The sequence below is a fragment of the Perissodus microlepis genome, chromosome 9 (genome assembly GCF_051167445.1).
Source record: "Perissodus microlepis isolate ML-2025 ecotype Zambia chromosome 9, ASM5116744v1, whole genome shotgun sequence".
In the NCBI taxonomy this organism is placed as follows: domain Eukaryota; kingdom Metazoa; phylum Chordata; class Actinopteri; order Cichliformes; family Cichlidae; genus Perissodus; species Perissodus microlepis.
Window position 1 is genome coordinate 23,821,454 of NC_140469.1, and position 15,706 is coordinate 23,837,159.

The 15,706-nt window shown below is 39.4% G+C and overlaps 1 protein-coding gene across 1 annotated transcript; it reads right to left on the bottom strand.

Annotated features, from left to right (window-relative positions):
• Window positions 1-862: 862 nt before the first annotated feature.
• Window positions 863-12,181, bottom strand: LOC146380570 (uncharacterized). The gene is made up of 4 exons (XM_084939748.1): window positions 12,099-12,181; window positions 9,284-11,898; window positions 6,973-7,090; window positions 863-2,297 (listed from the first exon to the last, which is right to left on the bottom strand). Exons 2-4 carry the CDS (start codon window positions 11,808-11,810, stop codon window positions 2,057-2,059), a joined length of 2,886 nt encoding a protein of 961 aa, XP_084795874.1. The 5' UTR covers window positions 11,811-11,898; window positions 12,099-12,181; the 3' UTR covers window positions 863-2,056.
• Between the last annotated feature and the right edge of the window lie 3,525 nt (window positions 12,182-15,706).

Genomic DNA, 15,706 nt, shown 5'->3' on the forward strand with positions numbered 1-15,706 from the left:
CCTTGGATCCTTGTCCTGTTAGCTGTTGGACAGATAGCCTTGCATTTGACTCTGGAATACTTTGGTACATTCCTTTTGCTGTTCCTGTATGTTTGAGTTATACAATATGATAGTATCTTCACTAAAGTGAAGATTAAAAGTGGGATTCTGTCATAGCCTCATATCTGGCAAAAATGGAGGCAGCCTGTTCATATGACCTAAAGAACAACAGGCACATTAATGGAGGAATGCACCAGATTGAAATAAGCTGGAATTACATTTACAGTTTTGGACAATCTTTCATATCCCTTGTTTGTCCATAAAAACACTAACAGCATGCAGACATTTCATGAGCATTCAGGATTATAACTCTCAAGCTACAAAGTTGCCATTATGTCATTATATTTCATGCTTTTTTAATGGGCGTGTTTGGATATACTATGCCTATACTATTTATTTGATCTGTGCTGGAATTTTATAAATATTCTTATGTAGGTGCTGTGAAAAAAACTGGCCTGTGAAAAAGTTATTTTAAACTAAGTCACAAAGTGACAAATATGCTCCAATTTCTCAGAAAGGAGCCAAATTCTGTGAAACTGTATTTTTATCTCTAAAGAGGGAACTAAACTAGACGCTGCAATTTTCTGTTGCTATTTATAGATTTTGTGTCATGAAATGTCTGTTGTCCATAATACTATGACAACAATGCACAAAAAAGAAAGAAATCATGAAGGTGTGATAATGTAATTAATATTGTAAATCGTAAATAATTTCTTATGCAAAACTAGTTAACAATTGTTTATATAAAATATTTATTGGACAGCACATGACTTTTACAAAACACTTTCTTAAAAAAATTTCAGCAACACCCGTAGGAAAAAAAAAAAAAAGTAAAGTCATATTTGAAAGAAGAAGAAGAGGAAGAAGGTACATCCTTTTTCAGTTCTAATGTTTCTAATATATCAGGACATAACAAAATGTTATGGCCTCAGCTGAACTTATTCCAATGTGTCATTATTTATTTAACAAAATTGAAGACAAAATGGAGGAGAAGTGTGTTAAAAAGTATACCCCATGATTCAAAAGCTTGTAGAATCAGCTTTGAGAGTAATAGCTTGACGTAATAGGTTTCTGTTTGAGTTTATCAGTCTCTCACAATATTGTAGAGTAACTTTTACCGTCTCTTCTCGACAACCTTACAGCCCAGGTCACTGAGGTTTGAAAACAGCATTCACAAAGTCCTGCATTAAAGTTGGATTGCGGTTTCGATCATTGCAATAATTTGCTTTAATCTGTTGTAGAGTTGCTGCTGTGCTTGGGATCCTTGTCCGGTTACTTTAGCTGTTGGACAGATGGCCTCGCATTTGACTCTAGAATACTTAGAGTCAAATATGAGTCCTTACTTACAGGTATACATTATTTTTGCTGTTCCTGTATGTTTATGTCATACAATATACTAGTATCTTTTTAAGACTAAAGTGAAGATTAAAAGTGTGATTCTGTAATAGCCCGATCAACCGCAAACTACAATGAATTCATCAAAGACAGAATATCTTTTTATTTGTTGTTTCTTCCATTTTTCTATTTCAAACAAAATGTAAACAGTTTGTGCAGAAACAATAAACACATTAAGATTACAGAAATATCTGAACATGGTAACTCACTATCATGGAATAATTACAAACAAATTTACAATAAAATCATGACCTGGTAATAGCACACTGAGGCTGACTTTTGACCTTTTTTTCAAGGCACATTAAATGTGCATCTGTTATTATCAGATGTGAAATGGCAGAGCTCAGACACTCAAAAACTTACGATAACTAAGTAACTTGGATTGTATTCAAGCTGATCAACTGATTTTCAAACACTTCAAGTGACATTCAATTTCTGTTAAACAACAGGAAAACTGATTGGAAAGAAAAAAACCCAAAATTGAGCGCTGAAAATCTGTGAAAATGTTCAACAAGGGGTATACTTCAAATAAACGTATTGCGCCTTTGGTATTGAAGCAAATGAATCTCAAAAACTATGAATTACACTTGTTGCTAAACAATTACCTTATATTTCCTTTTCATCATGGCGTGTTTGACACAGTGAGAAGCAACAACTCCGCTTCTGGATTTTCACTGGTCTCTAGAGCCTGCCGGAGTTTTTCCCAGAACAACTCTGTGTTCTCTGCAGCTCGTGGCCAGCTCAGGTAGGTTTTCTTCTTCAACATCTTCCTCATGCGGTGGTAGGGAGACAGCAGATAGCTGGGAATGTCCTCCAGAAACACCAGGATAAGTATGTCCTTCTGCTCATCAAACAGACGAAAACTAAAGATGGAGAAAAAGAAACTCAAGTGCTTTATGTCTTGAATTCCTGAAGTCATTGTAAGACAAAGACACAAAACTGATTCAAAAGAATAAAATAAAACAAATCATAAGACATTAAGGAGGAGAATAAAAGCTGGAAAAATTTTTTTTTAAGAAGTTTTATGCATGCCAGTTTGAAAGGTTCAGGTTAAATGCCACTAAACAGGTTAATTGCAATACTTGCTTTTTCAAATATTATTCAGTTCTGACTAGCAAGGCAAATGTCTTGGGTAATCCTCAGAGTACGGAGGATTAACTGCAGAGGTAACGTGTCAGCTGTAGATATGACAAAAGACATTCAGGCGTGTGCATCAGTTTGCTGGAGTTTATACTTATGGTGTAGCATTATTTTCCTTGGAAAAACTGCTGTAGTGGGTAACGTTGAATTGTTGTTAATTTTATCAAGTTCCATATAGTGGTAAAAACTACTATCAATGTTTTTTTAAATTGAAAGGTAAATAACTAGGTAAAACAATAAGGATTCTAGAAAACCTGCAATCACATAAATGGGGAAGTGAACCGTAATATGTGTCATGTTTAGTGCCGTGGGACAGGCGGGACCCAAACGCAGGACTGACAGACATAGAGGGATGAACTCAAAGAGGCAACTTTTATTGCGCTGAAGCAGAAAACAAACAAAACCTGGAACTCACGAAAACAAAATCTAAACTGGAAACTGGAAGGCAAAGAACTAAAAGACTAGAAAACAGGGAGCTAGCTATTACCAGGGATGTGAAAAAACACAGAAAAAGTCACAGTACATGGGACAACATGACGACAGGCAGAGCAAAACACAGGGCTTAAATACACAAGAGAATAAGGAGGGAATTAGACACAGGAGGAGAGCACATCTGGGAGTAATCAGACATAACCAGACTGGGAGGAAGAAAAACTGAAAAATCTCACATAGCACACGAGACTATCAAAGTACAGGAAACATTCACAAAGATGCGGATTTGACACTGAGGCAACGAGACATGACTGAAGAGACACGGGGAACATGAAGACAAGAGTGACTAGACATGAAACGTTGAACACTGGGAAGGCAAAGTAACAGAAACCTAAAGCCAAGGAACTAATATATATATCGCAATAAAGAGTACCAAAATCGTGAAGAACAACAAATCTAAGAATATAACTTAAACTAGAATTACGGTGACAGTATGCCAATTGTTTATTGCTGGCTAACAGTTTCGTCATATAAATTATTGCCTTTCTGTTAATTCATTAGGTGATGAAAACTAATTGTAAATTTCATTTGAAAAAGTTATCAGAACATTTTCTAAACAAATTAGTGTAATTTAAAAAAAAAAGTTCAGTTTTGAAAAGAAAATGAGCTCCAAGAAAAAGCTTTTTTATACATACTTAATACCAATATTATTATATTATGCCATTATTATTATTACTTATAACTGAGTTGTCACTCACACCTCTAGATCTGTCCCTTTCTACCCAGCAAAAATTAGTGTCCATCCATCCATCCATTCAATTTCTTTTGCTTATCTGGGGCTGGGTCACAGAGGCAGCAGCCTAAGTAGAGAAGCCCAGACCTCCCTCTTACCGGCCACCCCCACCAGCTTGTCCAGGGGAATACCAAAGCGTTCTCAGGCCAGCCAAGAGATGTAATCTCTCCAGTGTGTCCTGGGTCTGCCCGGGCCTCCTCCCAGTAGGACATGCCCAGAGCACCTCACCCAGGAGGCATCCTTGTCAGATACCCGAACCATGTCAACTGGCTCCTTTCAATGTGGAGGAACAGCAGCTCTACTCTAAGCTCCTCCCAGATGGCTGAACTGCTCTATCTTTAATGGAGCGGCCAGGCACCCTTCGGAGACAGCTTATTTCCACTGCTTGTATCCGGGGTCTCGTTCTTGTGATCACTACCCAAAGCTTGTGACCATAGGTGAGGGTAGGGATGTAGATCAACCGATAAATTGTGAGCTTCGTTTCTATGCTCAGCTTTCTCTTCACCACGATAAACTAGTACAGCGTCCACATCACTGCAGCTGCAGCACCAATCAGTCTGTCGATCTCCCCTCCCTTCTCCCCTTACTCGTAAACAAGACCCCAAGATACTTAAACTCTTCCCCTTAGGGCAGTAACTCGTCCCTGACCCAGCACTCAGCTGCGAACTGCTCCAGTGTAAGCTGGAGGCTGTCACCTGATGAAGCCAACAGAACCACATCAGCTGCGAAAAGCAGAGATGAGATTCTGAGACCACCCAAGTGGCAAACTCCCATGCACCCTCAAGCATCCTTGAGGGTGCATGGTAAACAGCTGGTCCAGTTTTCCGCAACCGGGACAAAAACCACATTGTTCTTCCTGTATTCAAGGTTCAAATAACAAAGGGACTCTCCTTTCCAGTACCATGGTATAGACTTTCCCAGGGAGGCTGAGGAGTGTCCACCTGTAGTTGGTAACCACCATCTCAGTCTGCCAATCCAGATTACAAAACCCTGATCTCCATGAAACATTGTCGAGAGCTTTCAGGAGTTCAGGGCAAACTTCATTCACTCCAGCGGGGGCATCACTGCCTCAGTGATCTCACCCTCGGAGATAGATAAGTTGTCCCGTTCATCCCAAGACTCTGCTTCCTCTAAGGAAGACGTGTCAGTGCGATTTAGGAGGTCCTTTAAGTATTCCTTCTACTGCCCATCTACTGTCCTCAGTCAAAGTCAGCTGTACTCGACCACACTATACACAGTGCAGGTTGACCACCGCTTTCCCCTCCTGAGTTACCTGACAGTTTGCCAGATTCTCTTTGAGGCAGTCCAAAAGTCTTTTTCTATGACCTCTATGATCTCCTCCCACACCTGAGTTTTTACTTCAGCCACTACCAGAGCTGTCTTCCAGTTGGCCTGTTGGTACTTATCAGTGGCCTCCGAGGTCCCACAGCCTAACCAAGCCCAATAGGACTCCCTTTTTAGCCTGATGGTTTCCTTTAACTCTGGTGTCCACCATTTGGTTTAGTTGTTACCACCACAACAGGCATCAATCAGCAATGGAGGTGCTGAACATAGTTCAGACTCAACGTCCCCAGTCTCCAAGAAGGTTGGGTACTCTGTTGTTCGGCGCATGACCGCAAATGACACTCAGGACCCATTCCAAGACCCAGTATACAGGCAGCAAGCCGACAGGGATACTAACATACCCACCCCAGCCTGCCGCCTCTCACCTAGGGCAAGTCCAGAGTGAGACAAAGCCCAGTGTCACTTCAGGAGACTGGTTCTGGAGCCCAAGCCAATGCATTGAGGTGACCCCGGATATAAAAAGTCGGTACCTCTAAATCTCACGCACTAGTGCAGACTCCTTCCCCACCAGATAGGTGACATTGCATGTCCCAATCGCTAGTCTCGGTAGCTAGGGATCAGTCTGCCAGGGACCCTTCCCCCCCCCCCACACACACACACTTGGAGGGTGTGCCCATGTACCTCTGTTGGGCTGTGGCTAGCCGGGCCCCATGGACTAAGGCCCAGCCATCAGATGCCCTTGGGCACCCTTCCTGGGTCTGGCTCCAGGGTGGGGCTCCCGTAACCCTATCATGGCAGGGTGAACTATTACCTCGATCTTCTGCTCATAGGGGTTTTTGAATTGCTCTTTGTCTGGTCCCTCACCCAGGACCAATTTGCCATAGGATACCCTACTAGGGGACAAAAGAAGCCCCTGACAACATAGCCCCTGGGATTCCTGGGGCACACGGAGCCCTGAAACCATGATAAGTTAATAATTCGCAGAGGGACAAAATGAGTGTTTTCAATCAAATTAGTTCAAATTCTTCTAACTAACATGTACTTTAATGCCAATGTGTTGTGCCTTCAGAGATGCTCTTCTGCACATCTTGTTTGTAACAAGTGGTTGATTGAGTTACTGTTCAATTCATATGAGCTTAAAGTAGTCTGCTCATTCTCCTCTGACCATCAACAAGGCATTTTTACCCAGAAAACTTCCACTCAATAGATATTTTATCTTTTTAGACCTTTCTCTGCAAACCCCAGAGATGGTTGTGTGGGGAAAATACCAGTAGATCAGCAGTTTCTGAAACACTCAAATAAAAAAACCATGCCACTTTCACTCACTTTTCCTCCTGATGCTCAGTTTGAACTTCAGCTTGATCATATCTACATGATTAAATGCTTGACTTGTGATTGGATGATTAGATATTTGTCTTAATTAAGTGTAGTGTATCTACACATGAGTCTAGATACACTACAAAGTCACACTACATACCACTGTATGTACGATACATTGCCTGAAGGAGCCAACAGGTTATGTAACAGCAGTCTGGTGAGGAAGGAGCGGCTAGCAGGTCCGGCGGGCATGTGGTGTGGAGGTTAGCCGGATAACTCGAAGCCAGTCAGTTAAATTAAACAACAGACCTTTATTCATTATCAGCAACATACGACCATACAAGCCAGGTCTCCACGGCTCTACTCTGTCCGTACATACATGTGCGGGGTTCGGTAGTCGCCGGCGCCAGGCCGTTACAACAGTAAGGTGTTTCCTCGGAGAATGGAACATGAGCAGCATGGAATGGCTGCCGCTAACAACACCACACCCACTAGGAGACTCCCACAACTACTACAATAGTAGGGCAACCCCCCCTAGTGGTGCTATAACCCAAAAGGGTTGTTACAGTTACCTGGCTGCCTGGATCTCTCTGGAGCACCATTCACTCTCAAGGTATTTGTGACTGATAACACAAATGGTCTTCCGGCTTCCGTAAATGGCATCCGTGATGTTATCTATGATGGGCTTCCCTGAGAAGAGAAAATGTTACACTCAGTGGCTGTCTTCAGTAGGTCATGTAAGTACTGTGGTGACACCCTCCGGAGTACATATGAAAGTATCTTGAGGTATTATTAGGTCTGCACTCGCTGACTCAGAGACTTATCCCCATGAACAAAGCAAGACACTTAGAGCTCAGACCATTCAACTTGCAAGGGAAGCCGGTCGGATCAGGATCTTGGAACTGAAAGATCCTCACCTGATCCCAGCCATCTCTTAAAAACCAGCATCCCCTCGCAGCCTTTTATTCAGTGACACACAACCATTGTAAAACCCATATGGTACGTCATAAAAGCTAAGGCACCGTGTGTGTGTGTGCGCGCGCATGTGTGTGTGTCTCTGTATATGTGACTTCCTGCTGGTCATAAAAGGGTCATCTCCCCCGTACATGGCTTAACTCCTTTAACGGTCCACCATATACAAGCACAGGTGAGCCCATAAATGGCAGGAAGTAAACATTCCTTACTAAATAAGCGAACCAGTACCTTACATGCAATTGTCTGCAGTTAAACACCATAGCTAATAGCATCCCCCACCATCCTAGATGTAGGGGAGGGAAAGAAAAATATCTGAACATGCAGTTCAAAACAATGTTTGCAATTTCAAGCACAACAATGACAACTTTTATCAAAAGTACTCCAACAGGTATCTGCTGTTAGGTGGTCTCACTATCTATCTATCTATACATTTTTAGTTCACAGAGGCCTGTTAGTTAAAGTGAATTTGAATGTATGTATTTGAAATGTGGGAGAAGTTGAAGAATCCACACATGCATAGGAAGAACAGGTAATGTAAAGATCTTTTTCATTTGATGTTTTGTTGAGCTGTATGTCCCGATTTTGCTCTTTTGCACCCTCTGGTGGTGAACTATGGAGGGTAGCGTTGTTTGCAGTTTGGGTCTCCACCCAGCCACTCTTTTGCTAGCACACATGGCGTCTGCATGCTGCAGCTTGTGGTTAGCTCCACACATGGAGAAAGTAATGTTCAAAGTTAGAAAAAGAGAAGAAATAAGTGAGAAAAAAGATGGAGAATAAGATAATAAGGCTACAAAGGACTATTTAGTCCCTCCTGGATGTCAGCTAACAAGGTTTGTGTACTTTAAATGTTTTATTTTCTGTTATTAAGGACTTTTGATTGATTGGCACCAAGTACAAGAGTGCATTTTGATGTGATGTTTTTTGTTTTATTGTTTTCGTCCGCGACCTGTTCTCATGGGTTGTCAAGACCAGAATAAACCCTTTTTTATAACTCTACATCCTACGTCAATCTTTGAGGGTAGGAAACCTCCAATGAGACAGGCCCGAGCTAGCGGGTTCAAACCCAGAGCTTTTATACTGTCTGGCATCAGTGCTGTAAAGCCACTGACCTTTAATTAACGGTAAATTTTATAATAGCAATTTTTAAAATGTAAATTAAACTGTATGCAACTTCAATAAGGAAGATCTGCTGTCATGCTTCTGCCTGCTGTCCTGGGTGTTTGGTTGCCAGTCTGTTTATTGCGTCACTACAACTTTCCCACACTGCCACTCTCAATACTGATATCCTTATTGTGCAACCTGATCTTCTTGCTTGCATTCTTTGAACCAGTCAACCACCGCTCTGTGTGGTTTAAACCTATGCTCAACATCAGTCTTCCTTTCAGACTCTGATCCGTGCAACCCACCTCCTCCCTATCTCGACCTTGCCCAAATCTCTCAGAGGAAAAACACCAGTACCTAGACTCCAGGGGGCCCTGCCCTGAATCCTGTCACTAATGGGATTCTGTTCTTCCATGACAGGTCACTGATGTTTAATCACCAAATACACTGATTAATTTTACTGTATCAATGAATCATGTTCATTACTTCCAAATGATCTCCCCTAATTGAACTGACACCCATAAACCTTTGATTGAGGCCATGCAAAGCTACTGTAGTAGTGTCAACAAATTAAAATGTAGTTACTAGGGTGTCTGAATGTGAAAAACAGAAAATAAAAGAAAGAAAATGTTAACTTTGTTGGACAAGTAGGTTGAGGATCACCAAAACAAATGTTCTAGATTTAATTGCTCTATATATAGTTTTTTTTAATCTGGAATGAAGTGATGGGCAAAAACACACTAACTGAGAGACATTTTCAAGTCAAACAATTACCATTTAACTTTGAATTCAAGCCTGCAGTCTTACCTGGTTCAAAGTCTCGATGGTGTAGGCACAGTCTCCAGCCCTGTTCTCCTTCCAGTTTTGGTAAGAGCTCGTCAATGACCCAAGGCTCATCGTGGGTGTTGTAGGAGATAAAGGCGTCGTACTGATGAGGAGTTTTCTTGTTTTTGTGCTTTTTGTCAAAGAACCAAGCTATGAACAGGTAATAGGCATAGACCAGCTGCAATCTCATAAAATGGTAAGTGAAGGACACCACCATCAAGCATAGGATTGCACATGTGGTGCAGAGAAAGCAAATAAAGCCCATGTCAACTGAGCAGAAGCGGGTGTCCAAGTCCAACAGCTTCTTACTTTTGAATTCTTGTGGATAGTTGCACGTAAAGTTATATGCATCATAAACTTGAGTTTTGCTGTCATTTATTGCCCACGAGAGAAACCAGCTGTTATCACAGTTGCAGGTGAATCCATTGCCCTGAAGGTCCAGATAAGTCAGAGCTGGTAGGGATTTTATATCTTCTTTGCGGATAACTGAATATAAATTCTGTCTTGCCTGTAGAAACTCCAGCTTTGTGAGGTTGGCATCTTTAAGGAACTCTAGAGAGTAAAGAGCTGTCCTGGATATGTAAAGGCTTTTAAGGTTTGGAATTGGGAAAAACAGATCTGGAGGGAGTTCTTTAAGTTCATTTGAAGAAAGTTCAAGTAATTGCAGCTGTGGCGTGTAAACAAAGGTCTCTTTGTCCAGAGACGCAATACGGATATTCCTGGCTTTGAAACTCAAAAGACTGGTCAAACCTTGCAAAAAGTTCCCAGGCAGATAACTATGCAACCTGTGGTGTTGTGAAAAAACAAGCAGTTCCTCAAGATGGGACAGCTGAGAAAATGGAGGATCAGGCAAATTTATACTTTCATTGTAATTGATGTGATTTTCACTCAAATCAAGTCTTCTTAAATTAATCAGAGGATTGAAAATACCTTTTTGTAGTTTATCTTGTTTAATGGAGTTCCGTTGTAGATAAAGGCAGGTAAGATTTGTCAGTCCTACAAAACTCTTATGATCAAGAATTTCTATTTGATTTTGGTGTAATGACAAGTTCTGGAGGGAATGTAAGCCTTTAAATTCATCCTTTTTGATAGCAGTGAGTTTGTTTATATTTAAATACAGGTATCTAAGTTCAGGCAAATGTTCTTTGAAAGCACCGTTCAATTTAGTTATTTGGTTTGTCTGTAATTTTAGAGTTTGTAATCCTTTTAAATCCTTGAAAAGACATGGTTTCAGAGCTGTGATTGAATTCTGATAAAGATAAAGCTTTCTGAGCTTTGTCTGATTGGTGAAATCATGGCAGTCCAGTGTGCTGATGTTATTGGTGCTGAGATCCAGCTCTGAAAGAGTTGGTAGATTCCTTGTTGCAGCTGGAACCAATGGAAGCCTGTTTTTACTCAGCGTTAAAATCCTTAAGTTTTTAAGGGATCTGAAAGCATCATCATGGATGTATTTTATTTTGTTGTCTGTCAAAACTAACTCAGTTACATTAATACACAACTTAAACAAGTATGCATTAACAAAGCTGAGCTTATTGCTTCGAAGCTGCAGAGTCCTCATTGTTGGGATGGTGCAGGAAATGTTGATCAGTGTGGTCAGGTTATGTGTCATTGCATTCATTCTCAGAATAGTTAATGATGAGTTCACTGACTCTAACAACCTTTCCATGTCCCCAAGACCCAAATGAAGCTCACTAATGTCAAGAGTAGTAACACGACTAAGAAATGTCTTGTTTTGCACGTCCCATATCATTTGTTTCTTTCTGGCTGGGCTCCCAATTTTAAACCAGGTGAGATTTGGAAAAACATCGGCAGTGATCCGGAAGACTGCGAGGGGATTTTTCGACAAATCAAGGTACTGAAGTTCTAATGATTTGTTTGTCAGTTCAAATGACTGAAAAGTGGTTAAATCATTGTTGCTTATTACCAGCTCCCGTAGATGTGGCAGATGTTGCAATATCAATTGAACTTTTGTAATGTGGTGCAGTTTGTTATGAGAAATGTCCAGAAGTTTTAAACTTGTCATGGACTTAAAAGATGTGGATGCCACTTGTTTAATGCGATTTTGATTAATTCTTAGCTCAATGAGGCAACTCAAGCCATCAAAAACATTCTCTCCCAGTGTAACAAGTTTGTTATTATTTAGATTTAATGTCTCAAGAGAACTTAGACTGGCAAACGCACCGCTTTCTATCTGTAAAATGTTGTTGCTATTAAGGTCTAACTTAGTCAAATTTATTAGATCTTTGAAGTCTGATGCATGTATTATTGAAATTCTGTTAGAAGTTAAATCGAGGCCTGTCACAGTTGAGGGAATATCTCCAGGAACAGCTCTGAGTTTACTCCCGACACATATGGCCGTACTGTAGCTGATTCTGCAAGTCTTCAAAGAAAATCCTTCAACAGGAACAAGGAAACTGATGATGCTCAGCGTCAAGAAAATAATGTCTGGTTTGCAACATTTTGTTCCTCTTTCTAAATTGCTTTGTTCCTCATCCATTCCAGGATCCATTTTAAAATAACAAGCAGGAAAGCTTAATCCAACCAACCAGAAAATGTAATGTACAGTCGTACAGTAAGCTTAAATGTCACAGAAAATCCTGAGAATAAAAAAAAAAATCATACAAATGAATAGTAAACAACACAACAAAATGGAAATACCTCAAAAATCAGATTTTCATGTCTTAGAGAATGTCACATCTTATTACTTTATGTATGTATACTCAGCATGATTTAGATCAAACTAAAACTAAAGCATCAGGAATAATCTTCATTGTAAATAATGTATTCTTATACTTACGACATCACATTGGTGTAAACAGTCCTTCTGTTCTAAAGGAAATGCTTTCTGTGTCTCGAGACACTTTTCATCTGCATGTCGTGTGTGCCCTCTGTCTCTTTTTTGACCAATTGGAAGGAAGTGAAAGGACCTGTGAGAACTGTGACAATCATTGATTCTCCATTCTGAAATGAGGTAATATGGCTGGCTGTGTTGGTGTACAGAGAAAAAAAAATACAAACTGTGTCATGGAAAGACTTTTGGACCAAAAACTTAACTGTAGTCATGCTGGGATGCTGGGACTTGGGCATCCATGTCTGGAGACTAACACTTTTACTTTCCCTTGCAGCTTTTAGAAAGACTGAAACAAAAAACAAAAGGCCACATTGAAAGCATATTACCTTTCATTTAAACCTAAATATAATACAGTCAGAAAGAATAAAAATACGCGGTATTAGTAACTAAATAATGGCATTTCAGATTTTGTGGGAATTTTAGGTGTATTTTTGTACAGATTACCCTAATGTGGTAAGGTGAAAAGAAGACATTTAATTAACTTAGTGAGGCTGAAAAAAGACTTGTTTAGCAAAATAACTTTTGACAGTGAGGCTACAGAAAAGTGGCTACAGCAAAATAATCCAATAAAGTTAATCCAGTAAATCCAAAACAAAAGAAAGAACCAAAGTCTCCAGGGTGAGAGGCATGAGGGGAGATGGAAGAAATGAAAAATAGCAGGAAAGCAAACAGGTTTGAGAAGGCCACACAGTTACTCAACACAACAATGTACCACACATTCATTTGGTCATAGTGTGTTATCCGTCTATCCAGAGCTGTCCTGACTAGGAATGGCCAGACTCTTGCTCCTGTCATGATCTTTTAGTGAATTATGCGAGTTTTGATTGTGGAAAAAAATATAAGTTATGAAGGCCACTCTTATTTTCACTGTCATATTGTGCTGCCAATGGCATCGCAGTATTTTGAGGAACTTAATCCCCCATCCTCAGTCCAGGGTATGGTGCCTACTTAGCACTGTCAGACAGTAGTGTTTTGTATATTTTCACTCTATGAATTCATTGCAGTTGTTGCTGTTGCAGGTCTTTTACCTCTAATTTAACAGATATATAAAATGATTTCATTAAAAGAAAATTAATATTCTGCCATAAAACAGGTGTCAGATTCCAAAAATAATTCTTTCCATTGACAGTAGATATATTTCAGTGGTTATTCATAGCCACCATCCACCGCTAATGTTTTAATTTGCTTTTAATGTGTTGTTGAGTTCTACGGGGACTACACTGTTAAAATTCTATGCTAAAACACTGTACATGTATCAGTTAGCTGCTTGACAAGGCTAACTGATACAGCTTCAAATAAAATATTAAATGCACTTTTGCTCCACCCAGCTTTGGCCCAGAGAAGACAGTGGTGTTTCTGGATCACAGATCACAGATCACTGGATCTGGATATGGCTTATTCTTTCCATGATAGGGCTTTAATCTGGATTTGTGGATGGCATAGTGAGCTGTGTTCACAGACAATAATTTCTGGAAGTGTGCCTGAGCCAATGTAGTTATTTCCATGAAAGAATCAATGCCGGTTTTAATGCTAACTGGGTATCTAAAGATCGTAGGCATCCTATACTCATTTTAAGTCTTTCCCCTTGCATATGAGATTTCTCCATATCTTTGTATGTTATTATTTGCTATATATTTGTATATGATGATATATTCACAAACTTGCATGTCGAGGAGCATTATTCTGAAAATTTTAGAAGCATTTGCTTGAAAATTGGTGAATTCCTTTACGTTACAATGCACTAACTGTAAAACAAGAATGACTACATGGTATGGTTTCACCTGTTCTCCATGTGTATGTGCCTCCAAGAGATAATTAAAAAATGTGCAGTAGCACTGAAAACTTACTGGTCATGGTGGAGAAGATGATCTTGAATGGGAGTGCCTTGAATCATTGTTGTTGTGATCTGGCACTGTATAAATAAAAATGAAGTGAAGTGAATTGACATACAACAGTTTGGCTGCTTCAAAATGGTTATATAATAGTATAACAATATACTGTGTTTTATTATAGGTCACATATTACATGTGTATTAATATGAGGGTGTATTGTGTGTATAAAATATGATAAGCCATGAGTTTTTCAAAACTAAACTGAAGGACATTAGTGCTTTAGTGTGGGGAATTTTTTCATGAGCATATATTCCCTTTTCACTTCCTCATCCTCATTGTGTGAATCTGTAGATCCTTAGCTGAATGATATTCTGCTATCACCTTACAACAGAACAGAAACTCACAGTAAAGCTTCAAAAGATAAACTATGAACAATACTGCTTTGAAGATAAAACTCTTTTAATGAACTTCATTCCAGATATTTAGAGGCTGTTTCACAAGACTAAGATACTAAACTTACTCAGGTCAGATCTTCTCAAATTAATAGGAGGCACTGGCACTTACTGGGTCCAAATGATAGAAATATGTCACTACTCAAACTTAAACCTACATGTTGTGACTTGACTCTGTCATGTGTATAAGTGTATATAAATGTATAGGTGAATACTACCCAAGCTAAGGTAGTTGTTTTCCCCAGATGGTTTAAAGATGGATACTGAAGGGCATCATCAAGTAAGTAATTAAAAGTAGTAAGTAGTTAATGTAATTAATTAAGTATTTTAATTAATTAAAGTAATTAGAATTTTAATCCAATAATGTTGTTACATGAATTTCAATCTCATGCTTTCAGTTTTCAGTAGTTTGACTATTTCATTTTTCTAGGTAAACACATGGGAGTGTGAACAATACAAATGAGACAGAACTAAGAGGGGGAACTGAAAAAAGGGAAATTTCCTTATGGTGACATTAATTTGTCTCATTTTTCCACCAACTTCTGCAATTTTTCCCTTTCATTTGTCGGGCTTCCAGTAAATCAGCCAGTAAATCGCTTTTAATCCACATCAGTTACACTTTTCACCAGCAGATGTCTCTGTTGCGTTACGAAATCTTGACTCTCATTTCACTGGGTGTCTTCAGTGAATGTGCAAACGTCAGCCTACAGTAGGAGGTGAGGCAGCAGTGAATCAGATCATCCAGCACTTCTTTATAGCTGGAATGAGCGTGCACAGCACTTGTAAAAGGTTGGAAAGTTATGTAGGTAGATATCTGACACTAATACAATGTAATTACTAAATTAATAATTAGATTTAATAATTTCATTTGTGACTCCAGCAACAACACCAAAGAATGAATTCCTCCAGTTTCCAGCAAAATCCGGAGTAGGACATTGAATTTTTACTGCACAAGCTTGTCACAGTCAGCTGATCTGTATTAAGGTAAAAAAAAAAACAAAAACAAAAAAAACTTAACTAAACTAAAAGATAAACTAAAGAAATGCTATAAAGTAATCAGCTCACCCTAAAGGTAGAAACAAAAGAATACCTCATGACAGATTTTACCTACTTATATGTAAACTCTTTCTGGAAAATTCTCCTTTTTCAGTTTTAAGCACTTCTTGCATTTTAATTCTTCTTCTCTCTCCTGTAGGGGTCGCCAAAGAGGATCATCTATCTCCATCTCACCCCATTTCAACCTATCCCTAGCATCCTCTTCCATCACACC

Coding starts and splice junctions, on each gene's coding strand:
- LOC146380570 (XM_084939748.1), bottom strand. CDS start 11,810: ATGGATCCTGGAATGGATGAGGAACAAAGCAATTTAGAAAGAGGAACA. Junction 7,091..9,283: donor CCATCGAGACTTTGAACCAG/GTAAGACTGCAG, acceptor TTCTCTTCTCAG/GGAAGCCCATCATAGATAAC. Junction 2,298..6,972: donor AGAGAGATCCAGGCAGCCAG/GTAACTGTAACA, acceptor CTCCATCTTTAG/TTTTCGTCTGTTTGATGAGC.